Source organism: Eurytemora carolleeae, unplaced genomic scaffold, assembly GCF_000591075.1.
Source record: "Eurytemora carolleeae unplaced genomic scaffold, Eaff_2.0 scaffold673, whole genome shotgun sequence".
Taxonomy (NCBI): Eukaryota; Metazoa; Arthropoda; class Copepoda; order Calanoida; family Temoridae; genus Eurytemora; species Eurytemora carolleeae.
Window position 1 is genome coordinate 75,657 of NW_019397124.1, and position 21,455 is coordinate 97,111.

General features: G+C 31.0%; 1 protein-coding gene and 3 long non-coding RNA genes across 4 annotated transcripts; 1 reads left to right on the forward strand and 3 right to left on the reverse strand.

Annotated features, from left to right (window-relative positions):
* Positions 1 to 1,098: 1,098 nt before the first annotated feature.
* On the reverse strand, positions 1,099 to 2,804 carry LOC111712126 (uncharacterized). Its single transcript, XR_002767390.1, has 3 exons — positions 2,719 to 2,804; positions 1,255 to 1,310; positions 1,099 to 1,218 (listed from the first exon to the last, which is right to left on the reverse strand). It is a non-coding gene; the product is annotated as an uncharacterized LOC111712126 (long non-coding RNA).
* Positions 2,805 to 4,921: 2,117 nt separating this feature from the next.
* On the reverse strand, positions 4,922 to 10,054 carry LOC111712114 (uncharacterized). The gene is made up of 6 exons (XM_023486635.1): positions 9,881 to 10,054; positions 9,132 to 9,203; positions 8,542 to 8,596; positions 7,930 to 7,974; positions 6,852 to 6,911; positions 4,922 to 4,985 (listed from the first exon to the last, which is right to left on the reverse strand). The coding sequence occupies exons 1-6, from the start codon at positions 9,933 to 9,935 to the stop codon at positions 4,922 to 4,924; spliced, it is 351 nt and encodes a 116-aa protein (XP_023342403.1). The 5' UTR covers positions 9,936 to 10,054.
* A 1,448-nt stretch (positions 10,055 to 11,502) lies between these two features.
* Positions 11,503 to 14,616, reverse strand: LOC111712131 (uncharacterized). The gene is made up of 3 exons (XR_002767394.1): positions 14,529 to 14,616; positions 12,550 to 12,610; positions 11,503 to 11,659 (listed from the first exon to the last, which is right to left on the reverse strand). It is a non-coding gene; the product is annotated as an uncharacterized LOC111712131 (long non-coding RNA).
* A 3,714-nt stretch (positions 14,617 to 18,330) lies between these two features.
* On the forward strand, positions 18,331 to 21,095 carry LOC111712128 (uncharacterized). Its single transcript, XR_002767392.1, has 3 exons — positions 18,331 to 18,364; positions 19,698 to 19,763; positions 21,044 to 21,095. It is a non-coding gene; the product is annotated as an uncharacterized LOC111712128 (long non-coding RNA).
* The last annotated feature ends 360 nt before the right edge of the window (positions 21,096 to 21,455 follow it).

The following is a 21,455-nucleotide window of genomic DNA, read 5'->3' on the forward strand; positions in this document are numbered from 1 at the left end:
ATAATAAAACATATCATAAGTTCACCCTGTAGTAAATATTATAATAAAACATACCATAAGTTCACCCTGTAGTTTAAATATTAAAATTAAAACAAACCGTAAGTTCACCCTGTAGTAAATATCATAATCAAAACACCATAAGTTAACCTGTAGTTTAAATATTATAAATAAAACATACGATAAGTTCACCCTGTAGTAAATATTATAGGAATACGTGTATATAGACTTGAGAGTGTGTAACTAATCGAGGCGGAGGCAGTCTATGTTGGATTTGGTAGTCTGATGTTTTCTAACTAAATAAATTTTGTAATGATAAGTCAGCTGTTTCACCGGTATATAAACAAACAGTTTCATAACTTACACTTGCGCAATTCGTTATAAAAGTCGTCTTTTCCGAAGACGACATTTATACTTTATTTTGTAACCCTGAATTTTACAACTTTTATATACAGGGTGTCCCACGAAACATGACATTTAATAAATAGCTATTTTTAGTTAAACAAATCTTTTGCTTAATTATATTTTACGACTCCCATATAATATTTTTATTGATCTTTGGTATCACACAACTTAACAAATTATGGAAAAAGACATTTTAAACTATTCACCAANTGTTTGATAAATTAGCATTATATTTCTTAAATAACAACTCTTGAAAAATCAAAAAATATTTTTAAATTAAAAAATGCATTTTAATGCCGTTGAGGTTTCATGAATATGTTGACACTTAGAAAATTATGTGGTATGAAATTAACAACATATATATACATCCCACGAAACATGACAGTTGGTGAATAGTTTAGAATGTCTTTTTCCAGAATTTGTTCAGTTGTTTGATACCAAAGATCAATAAAAATATTATATGGGAGTCATGTTATATTAAACTTGATAACAAAGTAAAAGTTAATGAAGCAAAAGATTTTTTGACTAAAAATAACGATTTATTAAATGTCATGTTTCGTGGGACACCCTGTATATTTTTAGATTTGTAAAATAAAAAGTTAAAAATGTAAATGGGTTTACGTCCTATTTACTTTAGTTAGATGTGATCTGGCATTATATAAAAATGCAAAAATTTGCCATTATGAAAAAATATGGTAAAACTCAATGTTTGTAATGAAAAATATTACAATAAGATAAAAATTTGAGTTGGATTATTAATGTCTTGCATTCTGATGTACCCATAGTACATCCCACCAATCCTTCTCTGTTTCAAGCCTACAATTATAATAATAATAATAATAATAATATTACTCTAATTTCTCTCTTGTAGTTGCATTAACAGGAAAATAATGATTATCTGCAAAACCCTAAAAAAAACATTTAATTCATAATGTATGTTTTTATACTTTGAGATGTTGGTGAAATAATATATATTTTTAACAAAAATTTGAATTAAAGCATTTTTTAATCACTTTTTTTCAAGTTTTTTTTCTCTTTATACTCTGCTTTTTTGTGCTGTTTAAAGTAACCATTTAATGAACTTGTTTGTCTGCTTGTTTGACAACGTCAATAAACGTCAATTATTTGTCAGCTCGTTTATCTGTTTGTTTGCAACGTCAATAAACGTCAATTGTTCGTCTGTTTGTTTATCTGTTTGTTTGACAACGTCAATAAACGTCAATTATTTTTCAGCTTGTTTATCTGTTTGTTTGACAACGTCAATAAACGTCAATTGTTTGTCTGCCTGTTTGACAACGTCAAAAAACGTCAAAGTGTTTAAAATTAAATTTCAACCACAGGAAATATTTATGGCGGACCAATTTTTTTCAAATTTTGATAATTTATTTAAACATTTAAGTATCGTTGGGCAGCTCGTTTTTAAAATATATTTAATTTTTTTCCGTTTTTTTCTGTCAAAAAGTATAGGCCTGTACAGAAGAAAAAAGAACAAATTCAGTTGTCACAGTTTGATTTTCTTCCGTTAATATCTTAGGAGTTCAAAATTGCATAATTTGATAAAGCAAACTGGAAAATAATTCTTTAAGAATGAGAATCTTTTAATTTTCTAATATTGTTGATATTTTAGAGTCACTTCACTTAAAAACCAGGGTTTCCATAATCATCAAAAAGTTTTCATCAATTTAAAGAATTACCTTAAATAATAATAAAAAATATGTTTCTATAGTATGTTAATTTTCAAAAACCTAGCTATTGAGACAATGCACAACTATTGCTATCTATGTAACATACAGAAAGGTTTGGCGCAATGATGTATTATTCTCCTGATTTCCATAAAATCAGAGACACTGGAAAATTATTTTTGTCCTACAAATATGATTTTTTGTCGTGGTATTTAATAAGATAAATCTAGAATTTGTATACAGATAAGTACGCCAGCTACAGATCAAGTTTAGCACTATTTTTGCGCAATTGCGAATGGAAACCCTATTATGAAAACCGAAAAAAGAAAGGAAAGAACAATAGAGATAATAGGCATAGAGTATAGGTGTACTTGTGTACAAGCGGAATCAGATACACAAAGATATAAAAACCATTTATCCCGCTAGAGGCGCTAGCATCTCCGTGTAGCCGTATTTCAGGGTTTGTTCAGGAGATTTATTTTATGGATGAATACTAGGAAATCTAGGATAGTTGTTAGTTCTATGACCTTTATCTTGATACTATTAGCTTATTAATCTAATGAGAAAACTGACTGCCCAGGTCGGGGGCCGGGGTATATACCTGAATATCCAGGTCGGGGGCCGGGGTATATACCTGGATAAGTGGTTGGATATCTGGGCACAATCCACCAACATTGTGTGTAATCCAAACCCACTCCATTAATATATAGGGAATATATTTCCTCTATAGGCAACAAAAACTTTTTACTCTAAAAAAATAGAAAAAAATAGTTACGTTTAATGATAAACTTTTGTAAATATCAATAAAATATCAATAATGGAAATTTACATATTTTTTATATTTAAAATTGTTTTTATTCATTAAAAACTATAACGACATATAAAGCAATGTTACATATTTTTATCTTTTTATTTTGTTTTTTGTTTCCTTATTTTTCTGCTCTAGATACGATATCAAAGCCTAAAAATAGAAAAATATAATTTTCAAAAGTTAGTTCAGATTAACATCTTCAGAGTATTTCAGTAAGAAAATTATGTAAAGCCCTAAAGTAATGATTTTTATAACTTCTTCACAGGAATTTTACTTTACCCTAGGCTCTGGATGTTTTGTACAGGTAAAAATTGGTTTTGGGAAACCGTGGTCAAGTATAATTTTTAATTTCCAAGATCATTTTATCGTCTTTTAAGATGAACTTGCGTAATCATTGTTTCACAAAAACTTTAGTAACGTTGGTCTAAACTGAAGTTTGTTAGAATTAAATTGATTAGCAAACAAAAAAAGTAAAAGTCAACCCAACCTTTTAAAAAAAATATTCCCAAAAATAGTTTTATTATCTTGTCCATTGAAAGAAGATTTTAGTATTGTATAAGTATGAAAATTTTAACATCCACTTTTTGATCCCAACAGACTTTGCCTTCGGGAATAACATAAGGCTTTTATGTTTTACTTCAAAGACATCAGCTGGTGACTGGCTATGGGCTCATTTGGTTTTTTTTTAATTTGTTCCTTCTTCGTTCTTTGCTGAACCATTTCATTTTTTTCTGTTGTTCAGAACAAAATTTGATTTAGTTTTTTTTTCTCTATTTCAATCGTTCTCTAACTGAAATATTCTTCAATCGATCAGTAAACAAAAAATAACTATAGTTTTTTCAAGATCGTTCAAACGAACGACTTAGAAATAGTTTATAAACGGTCTTACTGATCCATAAAATGTGAATGATCATTTTGTTCAAAAACGTTCAGACTGATCCATAAAATGTTAGTGGGCTTTCAAAATTTAAAATCATTTATTTTTGATTTTTCTTCTTTCACTTTTAATTTCTGTGAACAATTGTTCATAGTTTGTTAATTTTTAAACATAGTTCATGAAAAGTTTGTTTGTTTTGAAAAACATCATTTGTCCATTTCACTGGTGCCAATGCCATCCCTAAGCTATTTAAGTGCTGATTCGATACAGATAAAAAAGATAAATTATTTGGGCAAAAACTCTGCTAAATGGTGAAAATGCGTTTTTTAAAAAAAAATTTGCAATTCCATGATGATTTTTTTTTAAATTTATACCTTGCATTCTAGGATAATCATATATTTCTCACTATAGAAATATATCATGCCCTTACAAATAAAAAACAGTTGCGCCTCTGATACCTTACACTCAGCTCCTTGTATATCTATCTTCAGAATAACTGTGTCAGTTTCTACAATGTCAAGGAACTCCAGGAACGTGACTGATTCAACTCCTTCACCAATCTGATGCTTCTAAACAGCTGTTATTGTGTACATTGTGCACATAAGTACACTTGAACAATGTTAGCAGGTTATTGGGTACATTTCTTACACATGGGAACATGTGTACCCTTTCCAGTATAAACAGTTTATTGATAAAACAATAGAAATAGAAGAATTTTAAAAAAAGTCTACACATTAAAAAATTAGAAGAATCAATCAATGTCCGTTGAAAAAAAGTCATCGGAAAAAAGTCATATTCTGTTTTATCAAGAACTTTTCTTATTTTATAAGGTTTGCAGTACACTGTAGTACATAACCATGATCAAACAGGGGTAATAATTTTACACAAATCTATCGGATTATATTTTTTTTAGAGGGAGGACCATGGAAGTTTCTTACAACTGAAAAATCTTTCTAAAATTAATTGAATTTTTTTTGTAAAAAATATTCACCTTTTTTGGTCTACAACTTTGTTTTTAATTACTTTTATGGATGACATCATATCGTGCCAGAATCATATGAAACAATTCTATGCTTTTTTCCCTTCGGACTTTGGGTTTTTTTGTGTGACTTAAATGGGTCTTACCNTGATTTCTTTATTTCTCATATTTTATTTAACAAAACCTTGATTTGTTGAGTCGTAGGTCCTAGGGTAAAGAGTTTGTTTCTCATCACTGAAAAAAAAACATTATTTCTCATAAAATTTATTTTTTTCATTTTTGATGTGTTTGTTTTATTTAATTGTTACTTTTAAACTTTTTTATTATTATTTTTTCATCTTTACATATAAACTAATTTAAGAGCCTAATATGGTCCTAAAAATAATGTTTGCCCAGTCTGAATCAATAAAGTGTTGTCCGAAATTTTTTTATAATAAATTAGAAATATGTAATGGTGTGTATGTAACACAGTTTCAAGTGACTAAGATGCAAATGAATCTTTGAAGAAAGTAACGGGGGGAAAAGTTTATGAAAATAAACCCTTGGAAATAAAGACTTTGGTAAAAAGTCTAACGTTTTCTTAAGTCCTAGGACAAAATGTTACTGCAGAAATAAAGTCCTTAGTTTTAGATTCCTTGGACTTTTTTCTTAAATAATATTGGGGCTGCCAAAATAAGGTCTCTGGAAATAAGATCACAGGAATTAAGAAAAAACGTCTTGAAGAAAATATATCTGAAGAACCAAAACCAAGAAAAAAAAGTCATAAGTCTTGGGAAAGTGGAGCTAAGTCTAGTCTAGTCTATATAAAGAAATTTTCTTCTATGCATCTGCAAATTGAATATATTAAAAATAATTTTAAGCCCTTTTTTTCATAGTTCTAAACATCCTTAGTAGTTAGTGCCCATGCATTTTACTTTTTTTCCGGGGAAGTTTTTGTATAAAACCCTGAAAATAAAGTCTTTAAATGGTAGGAATTTATTTCCAAAGACTTTTTATTTCAAAGACTTTTTTCCACAGGACTTTTTAATGCCAAAATTTAGGACTTTATCTCCAAAACCTTTTTTTTAGAGAACTTTCTTGGTGGTAGCCACTGCGTTTACGGACTCATTGACGATCACTTCTTTCATGGACTAATGATAATAATAATAATAATTGATCTCACATCGTTTTAAATAAATTAGAAATACGTGTAATATACATATCTTTAATAGTTTCAAATAATTTAGAAAAACGTCAAATATATCTCACAGAGTTTAAAATAAATTAGAAAAACTTTAATATATCTCAAAGAGTTTAAAATAAATTATAAAAACTTTAATATATGTATCTCACAGAGTTAAAAATAAATTTTAAAAACTTTAATATATCTCACAGAGTTAAAAATAAATTAGAAAAACTTTAATATATCTCAAATATTCTCAAATATTTAATATATTTGACATCGTTTCAAATAACTTACAAATACGATCTTATTGAAAAAAATTACATGCAACTTTATTGAATGTCGTCGTACATGAAGTGAAACAGTTGTGGGGGAGTTAAAACTTCTTGATATTTTCTTAAAAACTACTCAAAGTACAAATGCCCTTCAGGTCGGTTTCCTCTCTTCGTGAACGATCGTTAACGAATGGTCATCGTTAACAGTCGTTAAAGAAACGACAAGTTTCATAAAAACGACCGTTTTGTTTTCGATTTTTTGTCGTCGTTTTCATAACGAAACAATCGTTTTTCAAAAAAATGAAAAAACATCCCTAGACTCACAAATACAGTTTCAATGAAATTATTAATACCCAAGGACTTTGATAATATAACATATTTGGAAATACTTATAATATACTGGGTTATACCCACAAAGGATGAGACTACAGAGTTCAGAGAGTTTTGTACGAAATATTTACTCTCTGTTTCCTTATATTCGCGATTCTCTGCAACTGTAAACATTTTTGTTTCTTCACCAAATCATTAAATAATCATTAAATACCCCATTAAATTACTTCATCTAAGGCAGAATAGATAATTTAACCTTCCGATCGTCTTTACAGTAACATTCTTTGTGGATAGCACTGTATCTCACAATAGTTTCAAATAAATTAGAAATACCTAATGGCGCGAGCTACATATCTCACATTATTTTCAGTTCCCTGCAATACTGTGCTCAGTCTTATCATAGCAAAATTATAATTATCAATAATTAAAAAATTAAAAATTTTCTAGGTTTTTTGGCTTTTAAACGGCTTTACAAGTTTCTGAGATGTATGACCTATTTCAAAATTGTATGCTCGATAAGTTTTCTCTATCAACCAACACGGTTTTCAAAATGATTTAAAATGATTTAAAATGATTTTAAAACGATAGGTAAATTGTTTTGAGAAATCGTTTTCGTTCACATCTTTGGTCGGATAAACAATTTTGTATAATGATTCTTTAGAACACCTTTAAAGAGACTGTAAAGGAAAAATGAAAGGGGTTTAGACTGAAACCTGTGCATTTTAGGAGTTGTTCGATACCTATAAGAGTTATAAACAGATGGAGCCACGTGACAATAATACTACACTGCCATTGGTTGAAGTTCTGGTCACGGAATACAGACGTATTAATTATATTATCCATTATATCTATTAAAAATGAAAAATTTTTAAATTCAAATTATAAAAGGAGCAAATCATATTTTTCATGGGGTAATCTGGGAAATCGTTGTTTTTAGATTCGTTGCGTATTTGCTGAATATGGTCTGCTTAAAACTTAGAATATACCAATCCTCAAATATAAGAGTTTTGGTATAATTTGGGCTTAGTTTTATATCCATTTCTAGAGAGAGGAACATCAGGTAGAACTCTTTTATGTCTCGATCAACTGCTAAAATGCTCAGGTTTCAGCCTATACCCCATTTAATTTTTCCTTAATGGTCCCTTTAAACCCCCAAAAAACCTAAATGTGTGAAAACGGACCGCAAAACGAAAGGATGCCACGGGCTTCAGGCCTTATACATAGTAGAATTAGTCAAACAATTTATTTCTAATGCTTTTTTTCCCCTGCCAACAGAAAAAAAAATACAACTCCTTTTGACCATTAAAACTGGATCCAGCTCAGGGAAATCCACCAACTCAAAATAAAAACTGGTCTCAGGCTGCACAAATGTGAAGTAGTACAGGGCTGTAAAAAATGTTGCCAAATGTTCCTGATGTGAGCCAGATTTGTTTTGAACGGGTCCAGCGCTACCACACTAATTACAAAACAAGCTATATAATTTTCAAAAAAAAAGTTAACTAATTATTAATAATTAATTGAATGAATTCTTCAGAAACTTTGAACGTTTATAGAAAAGAATTTAAAAAAATAGTTTAATGTTTATCTATTTTGAAATTGTACTATAACAAGGTTAATAAAAAAATGGCGGGTTAATAACAACTGTTAATAAAATGCCGTTTATTAATGGAACGTAGCTCAAGAGAAGAAATAGTAGATTTAAGAGATCATGGCTACGCTAGTTATCCATTTCTATAGTGAAACAAACGCCATTTTTTGCCAGAACATCTTTTAGTGGTAAAAACAAATAGGCTTAAAGGGAGTGACCGGCTATGTAAGGTAGTTGAACTGAGTATGCGTGTTGTGGAAAACTTCTTTCGGATTCATTTGAGACATATTAAGATCTGTAAATCCTGAGTTTGAGCGCAAATTCGACGTTCAAAACTCCTGCTTTGGAGGTGGATACGTTTTCAGAATTTTAATTTGAAAAACTTGGAGTGTTAATTTATAATTTATGGGGATATCAAATTTTGAAATAATTTACCTGTAGTTTGCAGCTGCTACAGTTACACTGTACATTCCGATATTAGAACCAACATCTTTAGAAAGGAATAAAAACACGTTAAAAAATTTAATTTACTTTAAATTAACGCACTTTTAGAAGCTATTTCAAAATTACAAGCATTTAATTTGTTTAAAATTCTGAATGTTAGGTTGGATACCAAAATTGTATATCCAGTAGTAGGCGACTTTATCAATACAATGAAGACGACTTTCGGTTTTAATTTTGATTTGTGTCGCGCTTTTAAGTCAAGAGAAGCTGTCACTTAAGAAATATTCTCCTTGATTACTTGTAATTCGAAAAAAAGCTTGTTAGAAAACAAAACTTAAATAAAAAGTCGTATATTGATATATTTGCCTACCACAGTATTTGATATGAGAAGATTTAATTCTAAACGTTAATTGTTAACTTAACTAATTGTCCAAAAGTACATTTTAAGGATGATATGAAATGGAATTATAAAAAAATTGTTTGTGCATATTATGGTATTAAGTATTAACAAGTGGTTTTTTCTGTGTTGAAACTTTTAAAAGTTGATGAAATTATTTTTTTTTTTTTTTGTTAGTTTTTACCTAAAAATGTCGCCTCGGGGTAAGCTTTAAGAATCTGGAGAGTAAGCTTGAGCATGTCAGCCTCCCAGAAACCTGAAATTATCAAATCCCTTTATCTTCGCAACGTGATGATGTAAACCTTTAACATTTCAAACTTTGATTATTTGTTCTACAGTCATAATCAGAAAGACTTGGAATTAACTTGTTATTAATTAGACGACTTTACAATCTAATTTTACAATTATGAATAATGAAACAATAATAACAAAATAGCCCTAGTCCTGCCAATTCTAAAATGTGGTCTGCTTTTATTGTGCGTTTAAATTTACCAGAGATATATATGTAAAGTTGTCTAATAACTGTCAATTAATTCCGGGTCTTTCTGGTTATGACTGTATTATAAGAATTCATAGTTTAAAATATCAAAGGTTTACGACATTTTGTTGCTGAGATAATAGGAATTTTGAGTTTGTGGCAAAAACTCTGTACCATTGATAATTTTAAAGAATGTTTCATATCACGTTAAAAATAATTTCCATAACATTTTATTCTTGTGAGGTTAAAACTTGGGATTAAGATAGTGCTAAGTCACCTTGACTTATTTAAACATGAACACTGCATGGTGTAAACCTTTTTTAAAGAATTTAATGGATAATTCATAAAAAAAAATCAGCCATCAGACTGGAGACTGGAGAGAAAAACGACTTAGCGCATTAGTAACAGGTTTAAAATTTAAAAGTTTTACCCTCTGATAAAGCTTATTTCTTTACCTTCAAAGAATATATGTGCTGAAACAACATCCACCTCCAAGGGCTTAATACACATCAGGTAGTCAGGCTGACTCACATGGATGTTGCAACTATAATTTGTAAAAAGAAATTTAATTTTAAAAAAATTTGAAGAAAAACTTTTTTACTGAGGTTGTATTCCATGTTTGATCTGGAACAAACAACAACAACAACAACAGCAGCAACTCTAAGGCTTTTTAAAAAGTTGTGTTCATTGTTTAACTAAATTAATAAAAATAATAAGTAATAAAAATCAGATTAGAGGGACTGCAAGCTAAATTTTGAGTGATCCTCTGTGGACAGATGGCAATACCCGATTTACAACAGTACCCTTGAAACCTTACATTGATTAAAAATGTGAAAGATAACTTAGTTTTTCTGAACTTCATACTTAAACAGACAAAGCTTTTAAAGGGTTACCTTTTGAAGTTGGACATTGCCATATCTTTGCATTGAGAGTCCATTTAAACAAAACAGAAGGTAAAAGAAATAACAATGATATATTCTTTGGAGAAAAAAAAACCTAGTGGTAGTGGTTGAATGAGAGGTGTGACTTTTTCTAAGACTCTTTTTAAGCAATGAAAAATAATCTTTTTAATATAGATTTTATATCTTTAACCATAGGCTCCACAAATATGTTTTAATACAGTTAAACCCTAAATATTCCTATATACATCGGAAGAATTTATGAAATGTAGTCTTGACAATTTTTCGATGAGTATACTATTTTACGTAAATCTTAGTATTTGCGAAAATAGATAAACAGGCATGAATATTCAGGAACAGTGTTAAAGAGCTCCATATAATCATTTAGTTTAAAAAACTAAATATCTGCAACGTTTCATTATTTTTGTTTTTGGCCGGTGGAATTAAAATGTTTTTAAGATTGAGGGCAAAAATATTCAACCATAATATTTGATTTCAGAGGTTGGATAAATTCTTAATTAGAGAAAGAAAAAATGCATTTCTGATTGTCAACTTAATTAAGTTGTAGAGTCTTGACTCTTGACTTATAGATCTTATATACGTTGTAGAGTCTTGACTCTTGACTTATAGATCTTAATTACGTTGTAGAGTCTTGACTCTTGACTTATAGATCTTAATTACGTTGTAGAGTCTTGACTCTTGACTTATAGATCTTAATGTGCTCTTTTAACCGCTACTGCTGCAGGGTGCAGGGTATATATCATTGAAGAAATAAGAATTTTTTTATTTAGTCTTCCTAACGCATGCATAAGGAATGACACGTGGCAATAATTCACCTTTATTGAAATTTTTTTCAACATGATATTGAGCAGTAAAACGTAAAAATTTACCAATTAAAAAAATACTTCTTTTGATTAATTTTCTTATTTGATATTTGTTAATAAGATTTTTCATAAAATTTGTTCAACATAAGCAGTAAAACGTAAATTGACCAGAGTATGCAAATATTTTTTAGCTTGTCCCTTGATTATAAGATTTGATAGGATTGGATATAAAGTTTGATAATCTTAAAGATTCAAAATAACTGTTATTTGTATAAATCCGAGGCAGTTGCATAACATTTTTTCTTACTTTGATCAATTCTTAAAAACTTTTAGGGAAAAATTTCGATTCCTTTGATTTCAATATCATTATTGCCGATGTTTTTGGCCTTTATTGAGTGTAAAGGTGGCAGCACTTGGTTTAAAGGTGGCAGCACTTGGTTTACAGGTGACAGCATTGGCTTTGAAGGTGGCAACAGTAAATTCAAAGATGGCGGCTCATGTTCACAGAAAACTAAAATAAAAATACTGAAATATAATGATTTTCGACACTGGGGACAAAAAAGGTGTGAGAAAATATCCCTACAATTATTTTATGATTTTTGAAAAGATTTGTAGAACGTTAAATAAACCTAATTGTTAACACATAACGTTAAGGAGAGTGTTCTATCAAATCCAGAAACTGTTCTTACAATTTCATTAATTTATGATTGTTCGACGTTTTTTTTAGAGCGATTCTAACTTTAACAGTTAATTTTCTCAAGGATGTGGTCGTTGCACAGCTAGGACATTTAATTAGCTCCGTTAACGGTGCCAAGCCCTGGACAAATTTCGATTTCCCCATTTCCCTGGAAATCTTAGACCGGATTTAATGAATTTGAGCTAGGTCTAGAGACTGTTCAACCTCGTATCTTTAATCTGTGATTCAGGATGTATCCAAATATCAATGTAAGCAATGGGGACCGAGCGCTGTGGCTAGGATTGGTGAGGGGGCTGAGCGCCGCCGCTAGAACATGCAGGGGTCGAGCGCTGCGGCTAGGACAGACTTGGTAAGTTGCCGCTTGGGAAATTGCACATTTGGGAAGTTGCCACTTGGGAAAATATCCAATTGGGAAGTTGCCACTTGGGAATATACCCAATTGAGAAGTTGCCACTTGGGAAAATACGCAATTGGGAAGTTGCCACTTGGGAAAAACCTTCTGGGAAAGTATCTAACATACAAATAAATGATAGTATACACGGTAGAACTTCAGGTAAGTATTTTAATCCACGCGTGTAGGTAGTTCAAGTTCAACGACCTAACTCAAATTCATTAAATTCGGTCTTAGGCGGCATATATTACAATCTTCAGAGGGCACTTCAGCTATTTTTTTTTATTAAAACTGTAAATGAGCAGAAACTTACTTTTTAGAACTATTTGACTGTAGATAACTAAACCACCAACTGCCAGTAACCCCCTAGCAACCTGTTAACAAAACTCTATTAATCGAGTGTCATGTCCGATTCACAATTATACGCATTTTACTTTGCAAATGTAGGATAATTTAAAACTAAGTCTACAGTTCCATAAAACTTTAACCTTTATTCACAAGCTGAACGCTTTAGATGCAGGGTGTCCCACTGAACATGAGAGTTGGTGAATAGATTTAAAATGTCTTCTTCCATAATTCGATAAGTTGTTTGATACTAAAGAGACTAATAACATTTTTTATATGACAGTTGTAGTATAGTAAAATTCATTTCACAATAAAATGTACATGAGTTAAACATTTTTTTAAAGATATAAACTGCAAAAAGTCTTTAATATCTAATAAAGTATGTTGAAGAAGACATTCAAAACTATTCACCAACTGTCATGTTGCGTGGGACACCCTGTACAACAATCTTAAAGGGAATGTACAGACGTTATTTCTAAATTTCCCTTTCAATCTTTATCTTAGTAAACATAAGAAAATCGTTGATCCACATTAAAAAATTTTAAGTTATGACATACATACATCTGCAAGTTTCTTTTATACAGAAACCACATTTGTAAAAAATCAATTTTTAGCTAGAAAAACAAGGTCTCTTATTTATTCTTGATCAAACTTAGGTTTAAAGGGAGTGACCGGCTATGTAAGGTAGTCGAACTGAGCATGCACTGTTGTGGAAAACTTCTTTCGGATTCATTTGAGACATATTGAACTTTTTAAAGATCTGTAAATCCTGAGTTTGAGCCCAAATTCGACGTTCAAAACTCCTACTTTGGGGGTGGATACGTTTTCAGAATTAGTTCTTCTTAATTATTAAATAACGACAACGAAAAATAAAGTAAAAATTATAATGAAAACGTATCCACCCCCAAAGAAGGAGTTTTGAACATCGAATTTGCAATCAAACTCAGGATTTACAGATCTTTAAAAAGTTTAATATGTCTCAAATGAATCCGAATGAAGCTTTCCACAACACAGTATACTCAGTTCAACTACCTTACATAGCCGGCCACTCCCTTTAAAGGGTACCGTTATGAATCAGATACACCACTTTGTAAATGGAGGGTCAGTTCAAATCTCGTCGACATTCCCTTTAATACATTTAATATATTATAATAGTGCTCTGATATTTTGCCGTCTTCACCAGGCAGGGTACCAGGGTACCAGGGTACCTTAATTACTATTTCTAATCTTGAATTTTCCTCTTTTGGTAAATTAAACAAAAAATGTTGTATATTTTTTTGATTTTTTGAATATTTGGAACATTGTATACAGAGTTACCCAGAACACAAATGGTGATACTTCAGAGACGACTGTTTTGAAATTATTCAATGATTTTTCACAAAATTGATGGGTTCTTGGCATGCTGTTTAAATGTAAACTTGATTTTTTTCTTTCCATAACTATAATGTACCGCATAGAATTATTATTTAAGAAGATGATCAAATCCAACCTTTAGATTCTTATATTTACAGAGTTTCAGGTCTTCATTAAAGTCTCATCCTTTGTGGGTAACCCTGTATTGACAGCTTTTTTAATTGACAGCTTCTCTTGACTTCTATGTTTACGTGTATCTATGCAGTTTAACAGCTTGATAGAAATCAAAATTTAAATCGAAAGTCGTCTTCATTGTATTAATATAGTCGTCAAAATGAGGAGAATGTGGCTCGGACGAGAAGTTGTTGTGGCTGGCCTTCCTCCTCTCGTTGGACCGGATGGGCTGAAATTTGTTCAAGGAACCCTTGGTACCCCAGGGGTAACATAGGGTATATAAAATTCGACATTTTTTTAAAAATCAACAAAATTTTTTTAAACAAATATTTCTTTTGCAAAATAAAAAAGTAATTTTCACGGGCAACGCCTGGCGCTTTAGCTAGTATTTTATGATTTAAATCAGAAATTAAAAATTACCTTATTTTTGATGCGCTCTCTCATGGGAAACATTTTTTTATGCATTTTTGGAAAATTATTAAGAGCTTAATGGGACTGTGAGCGTAATTTCAAGTGACCCTCCATGCAAATCTTGATCTGATCAAAAATGTGGCAAAAAAAGATGTTTTTCCAGACTCGAAAAGTATTTAATTCTAATAATTTCTCTATTTATGTCAGTCACAATAAAGTGGAAACCAATAAAACTACGGAATGGGAAGACGACTTTTAAGTTTTGATTGTTAACAAGCTTTATTCGAATTACAAGTTAAATAGTAATCAAAGAGAGGCTTTTTTAATTAACAGCTTCTCTAGGCATGATATAAATCAAAATTTAAATCGAAAGTCGTCTTCCTTGTATTGATAAAATCGCCTAGACCAATGTAATATTTAAAACCAAATTAAAGTTTGCTCTGAAATTTTTTCTCCAGGTCTCTCCCGGTATGTCCTCATACTGAAGAACAGGATGAAAATGGTGGATTTCAATGTACTTCAGATCAGCTATAAATTAGATAGAACAGATTGGACAGATATAACATAATAACAGAATAATAGATAGGACAGATAGAACAGATAGGACAGATATAATAGATAGGACAGATAGGACAGATATAATTCAGATAGGACATATATAACAGATAAGACATAATGGTCCGATAGAGCAGAAAGGACAGGTAGTATAGATAGAACATATATAACATTTAGGACAGATATTGCAGATAGGACAAATAAGATAGTTATGACAGATAGAAAAGGAAAGACCAAAATTAATCAAAAAATATACTTGGTTGTGAAATGGATTGCAGATACATTTCTTGTCCTATCTGTTTAATCAGTGTGCTGTTCTGTTGCTCTATAAAACCTAAAATATGACTTGCAAAATCTCACAAGATACAGGGTAACCTGCTATTAATAAACTACAGAGACGGTATACAATACCTTCATTGATATACTACAGAGACGGTATACAATATCTTCATTAATAAACTACAGAGACGGTATACAACACCTTCATTAATAAACTACAGAGACGGTATACAATACCTTCATTAAATTGAGTCTCATTTCTTAAATACAGGGTGTCCCACGAAACATGACAATTTAGGAAGACGACTTGAAAGTCGTCTTTGGTATTTGAATTTATTTGTGACATTTAGTCTTCTATCTACTTTAACGTGCATGATTCTTGAAACAATTATCACATAATTCTCCTAGCCCTGGCATTTCCAAAAAGTGGTCTGCGTTTTTTGTGCTTTCAATATTACCGGAGATATAAAGAGTTTGGTTCAGATTTCAATTTTGTTAAATAAAAGCAAAATTGTCGAAATCTGAACGAAATTCTTCATATCTCGGGCAATATTGAAAGCACAAAAAAGGCAGACCACATTTTGGAAATGGCAGGACAAGGGAAATTTTGTGATTATTATCTCTAGAAATTTACTTCTAAAATTAGGTTGACAAATAAACGCAGCAAATTATATCAAAAATCAAGACGACATTCAAGTCGTCCTGCATACTGTCATGTTTCGTGGGACACCCTGTACATGGCGCGCTCAACTGTAAACTTTATTTTTCGTCGCATTTAACAAAAGAATTTATATTTTATCGATGTGGTGTTTAATTAAAGTTTAAGATTGTCATTTAAGTGTCATCCGGTAACCCTGTTAGAAATTTCGTGAATGACTTGTATTTCTGGAGATATGCGGAAGACGACATTAAAATATGTTGGCATTGTACCGCTTGTAGGAACAGATAACGTGATTTCAATGCATCCTCCAACTATATAGCAGGCCCGATTCATGGCTTATTATTTATTATCAATTCAGAAATTTAATAGCTGAAATATTAAAGTAGTAATCAGAAACCAACAGTATAGGAAGACGACATGGTGTATTTAATATTGTTACGAAACAAATAATTTTACCACACACTTATTAACCCTATCCCTGCTGGTTTTTTTTACATAACTCAATAAGTACCCATAGCCCTTCCTTTAGATCTAAACCCGGCCTTTTATACGAACTGCCTGAGTCCTCAAGCACACTGCCTGAATGACTACTTTTTCCTGTAACTAACTAAATTTTTGTTTTTACCCACTTTAAGTTGTCAAATTTTGATAATGATTTTATTTTTTGGCATGCCTATTACATCAGGAAACGGACTGCACAAGTTTTGCAATACAATTATTTCAAATTATTTGCATACAACCCTTCAAAAGAAGTTTGCACTTTTTTAGTTTTCTTAATTACACATCAGGTTATTTAAAATTTTGAAAATTTGTTTGCATATTTGAAATGGCATGGTCAAGGTCTTTTAAAAATGTATATACTATAATTTGTTGGACTTTTTTCTGCAAACATTTTTACTTTAAAACTGGATTTAAAAAAGAATTGATTTTTGCAGATTTGCTTTTTTTTCAGATTTCAAGAGTAGAGCACAAGAGCTTTCCAATGATGTATCATCTGTCATATTTGGACATCAAACACGGGAGGGGGGTCAATTTCCTGGTTTTCAAGTACCCAAGCAGGGATAGGGTTAAATCACTAATTTAGTGGATTGGGTCTGTTTACACTGCAAAATTGCTATTTATCATGCTCATTGGACTATAAAGTTATAACTCTATGCTAAAGTCGTCTTCCTATTCCAGAGTTTTCTAGTTATCACTGTATGATATGAAAAGGTAACCTTTTTATTGTTACGTTTATTAATTTTTACAGGGGCACCGTGCAGATATAGAATAAATATATTTTTGCTATAAAATTCTTTAAATAAATATTACAGGATAACTCAACTATGGTTATTGGTTACCTGGCAAACAATTTTAGTTATTCAAAGCAATACGCAAATGTTTGGCAAGTCTTCCCGCAGCCCATTAGAATGGGTGGAGGGTGGGGGCATCAAGAGACTAGACTAAAAGTAAAGGAGTTTTTAGGGCGCTTCACCCCCATCTTCTTTCAACTTATAATTGTGGCTTTATCTGTGAGCATCTTCTCTTTCTAAAAATTTACTGTGGGGGCCATTTTTTAAAATTTCGAGAAAATTAGTAATATTTAAGGAGCTATTTTAAACGGCCCTGTTAAGGATTTCTTGCCCCACCCCTACTACAGCCTTCTAAAAGGGGGGGTTTGCCTTCCTTAATCAGGCTAGGGAGGGCCTTGCTCCCATTCTCCCCCCCCCCCTAGATGCACGTCTGTTTTCAACAAGAAACTTATAAATCACTGCGAAGAACCTATAACTAAATAAACCTTAATAATTGCCGCGTAGACACCTGTACTTCGTAGACTCTATGCTGTATTAGCATAAGGCCACAGTGTACACTAGACAAATCTTTGAAAATGTTTTGATTAAAATCGCGGGATTGGCTAGCAACCATCGATCCGCTGTGATTTGAGAATGTTAAAATATAAGAATCGTGAAGGATATTTTATTATCATCAGCCAAGAGCCATTCTGACTGTTTTTCAATATTCTAGTCTTAAAAAGTTTTTTTTAGAAATTGAATATTTATTTTTTAGAATAAATTAACACAAAAATGGAAGAAGTCATGGATTCTGAATCACTGGCAAATCTGTCTTTAACAGAAGCTGATATAATGAATCTTCAGCAGGTTTACGTTTAGAAACAATTCAAATTTATAATTTGTAAAGTCTATTTCAATATCTATTTCAACTATTTTTCATCAAAATTATTGATAATTGTAGTAATTTCCTAAAGAACGAAGTCTGCTTCAGGCTTCATAAAAGTACATAAAATTTATTGGTATTTTCCTAGAGAACGATTTTTGGAGCAACAGATTTAGAAACATTGGCGTCATTTCAGGTTACACCAATATTTCATTTTTTATCCATTCTTCTAGGATTTCAGGGTTAGTCCTAGTCAGGTCACACCAATATTACTTCTTTTAGGATTTCAAGGTTAGTCTTAGTCAGGTTACACCAATATTACATTTTTTATCCATTCTTTTAGGATTTCAGCGTTAGTCCTAGTCAGGGATAGGTTTCAGGTTACACCAATATTACATTTTTTTATCCATTCTTTTAGGATTTCAGGGTTAGTCCTAGTCAGGGATAGGTTTCAGGTTACACCAATATTACATTTTTTATCCATTCTTCTAGGATTTCAGGGTTAGTCCTAGTCAGGGATATAGGTTTCAGGTTACACCAATATTACATTTTTTTATCCATTCTTTTAGGATTTCAGGGTTAGTCCTAGTCAGAGATAGGTTTCAGGTTACACCAATATTACATTTTTTTTTTATCCATTCTTCTAGGATTTCAGGGTTAGTCCTAGTCAGGGATAGGTTTCAGGTTTCACCAATATTACATTTTTTATCCATTCTTTTAGGATTTCAGCGTAAATCCTAGTCAGGGATAGGTTTCAGGTTACACCAATATTACATTTTTTATAATATTCCGTACTACTGTAGTACCAATAATCTGAATTTTAGCCTCCTCGATCCAAAATAAATATTAACCTAAAACTGTAAAAAAAAATCTTTCGCTCTTAAAATTCCAATTTGAACTAATTAAATAGGGATTTCTTTAATTCTGAATGTTTCCGCAAGTTTTACCATAAAAATAAGCAGATGAAAGAAGAAGAAAATACTTTGAAAATTCTTCTTTTGTGGAATAAATTAGAAAATATATAAGAAATGTTCATTTCCCGGATTCATTTTTTTCTGGGCTGATACAGGATCTAGAGAAGATCCGCATCAAAATAAAATGGATCCTAAGTGCTTTTTAGAAAATTACTTGTGTTTTTTATTTGAACAGGAGACTCCACAAAATTTGAATGGTAACAGATTTTTCAAAATTGTATTCATTAAAAGATAATTGTACAATAATATACGTTATCTCTCCCAGTAATTTAAGCCTGAACGATTTTCTACGAAAAAAACCACGAGTTTTAATCTTTTTTCATCTTTGACTCAAAAAACTAAAAATTCTATTTATATATGTTAGCTATTTCTGGCCAAACAGCTGAACAAAATTGGCTGACAATTTTTTAGCTAACCCTGCGGGGTATCAAAGGCAAAAAAATTCAAAATTAAGGTTTTAAATAAAAATTCAAAATGTTTTTTTATGTGTTTCTAAAATTTCACGGGCAACGCCGGGCCCTTCAGCTAATAAATAATAATTATCTCTGATTTCAGGATGATCTGGAAACTTTTAATATGGATACTGGTGGAGGTCAGATGGGTAATATGGATCTTAACAAGGTAATTGGGAGGTCAAACTTAGCTAAACAAGGTAATTGGGAGGTCAAACTTAGCTAAACAAGGTAATTGGGCGGTCAAACTTAGCTAAACAAGGTAATTGGGCGGTCAGACTTAGCTAAACAAGGTAATTGGGAGGTCAAACTTAGCTAAACAAGGTAATTAGGCGGTCATACTTAGCTAAACAAGGTAATTGGGCGGTCAAACTTAGCTACTCTAGGTAGAGGAAAGCAAACGAGAGAAAGTAGAGGTCGCTCTTGTTCAATAGAGTTTAATAGAGTTTAACAGAGGTCTTAACATCACAATAGCAGAGGTAATAAAAAGCCAATTAGGGACAAAAGAACTCCTAAATGGTCGATAAAGGTCATTAAAGGTCGTAAAAAGATTATTAAGAAAAGGATCCAAATAAGAGCTACTTAGGTTCATTTAAGGTCAGCTGTAGCGGTCGAGGAATTTCAATGAAGTTTGTACTGAATACTGAAGTTGTTAATAGATATCGAAAGATTTCTAAAGATGTCAAAAGAGTTCAACTGAGGTGAATTAATTATGGTTTTCTCCATAATTGACACTCAACTTTTAAATCTGCGGCCAATCATCGACGATTATTGATTCCGGTTTCGTGCATGTAAATTGTATCTATCTTGAATCAAATTCTAACATGTACATGAACCGGTTTGGTCACATTTATCAGATTTTAATCTATGAAACAACAAAAACGTGAGAAACGGAGAAAAATTTCACAAACAAAAAATAGTTATAGTTAAATCATGATTTAAAAGCTGAATTTACCAACAGGAAAGTGATTTAGAAAAGTTAAAAGTTGAAAATATTTATTATGTTTACTTTCATGGGCACACGAACACTTTCTGTCATTTAATTGACTGTAAGTGTAATTTCAAATGACCTTCCATGAAAAGACGACAATTCTCGAATCATAATGGTACCTATAAAAGCTTTGTCTGATCAAGCATAAATTTAAATAAATCTTTAAATTTTGAAAACTGATTATTTTTTTATTGTTTTGAAGACTGGGGTTTCTCTTCAAAAGTGAGCATTTCTATTGCAGGAAAAAATTAGAAGAATTAACACAAATAAACACTATTCAGAAAAACGACAATATCTTCCATATTTTTGATCAGAAAATGGTTTCAAGGGTACCGTTGTGAATCTGGCATTGCCATCTTTGCATGGAGGGTCACTTGAAATTACGCGTACAATCGTTGTCAACATTCTTCAATTGAAGAGACATAAAGAATATCGTTGACAATAAATAGTATATTTAGGACGATGTCGGGCTTGGGGGACAGTTCAGTATCTCGGATCAATTGTCAGGTTAAATCAATTTAAATCAATGAAATAAATTAAAATTAATTATAATTAATTAGAATTAAAGTTTAATTGATTTATTTGATTGATTCTTGTTAAATTGATTGGTATATTTACTTTAAAGATAAATTAATTGATTTTAGATTATTTTATTTGTTTCGATTGTTTTAATTGATTTGTTTGATTTGATTGATTTGATTGATTTGATTGATTTGATTGATTTGATCGATTTGATCGATTTGATCGATTTGATCGATTTGATTGATTTGATTGATTTGATTGATTTGATTGATTTGATTGATTGATTGAATTGATTGAATTGATTTAATTGATTTGATTGATTTGATTGATAGTCCTAGTCAGGGTTAG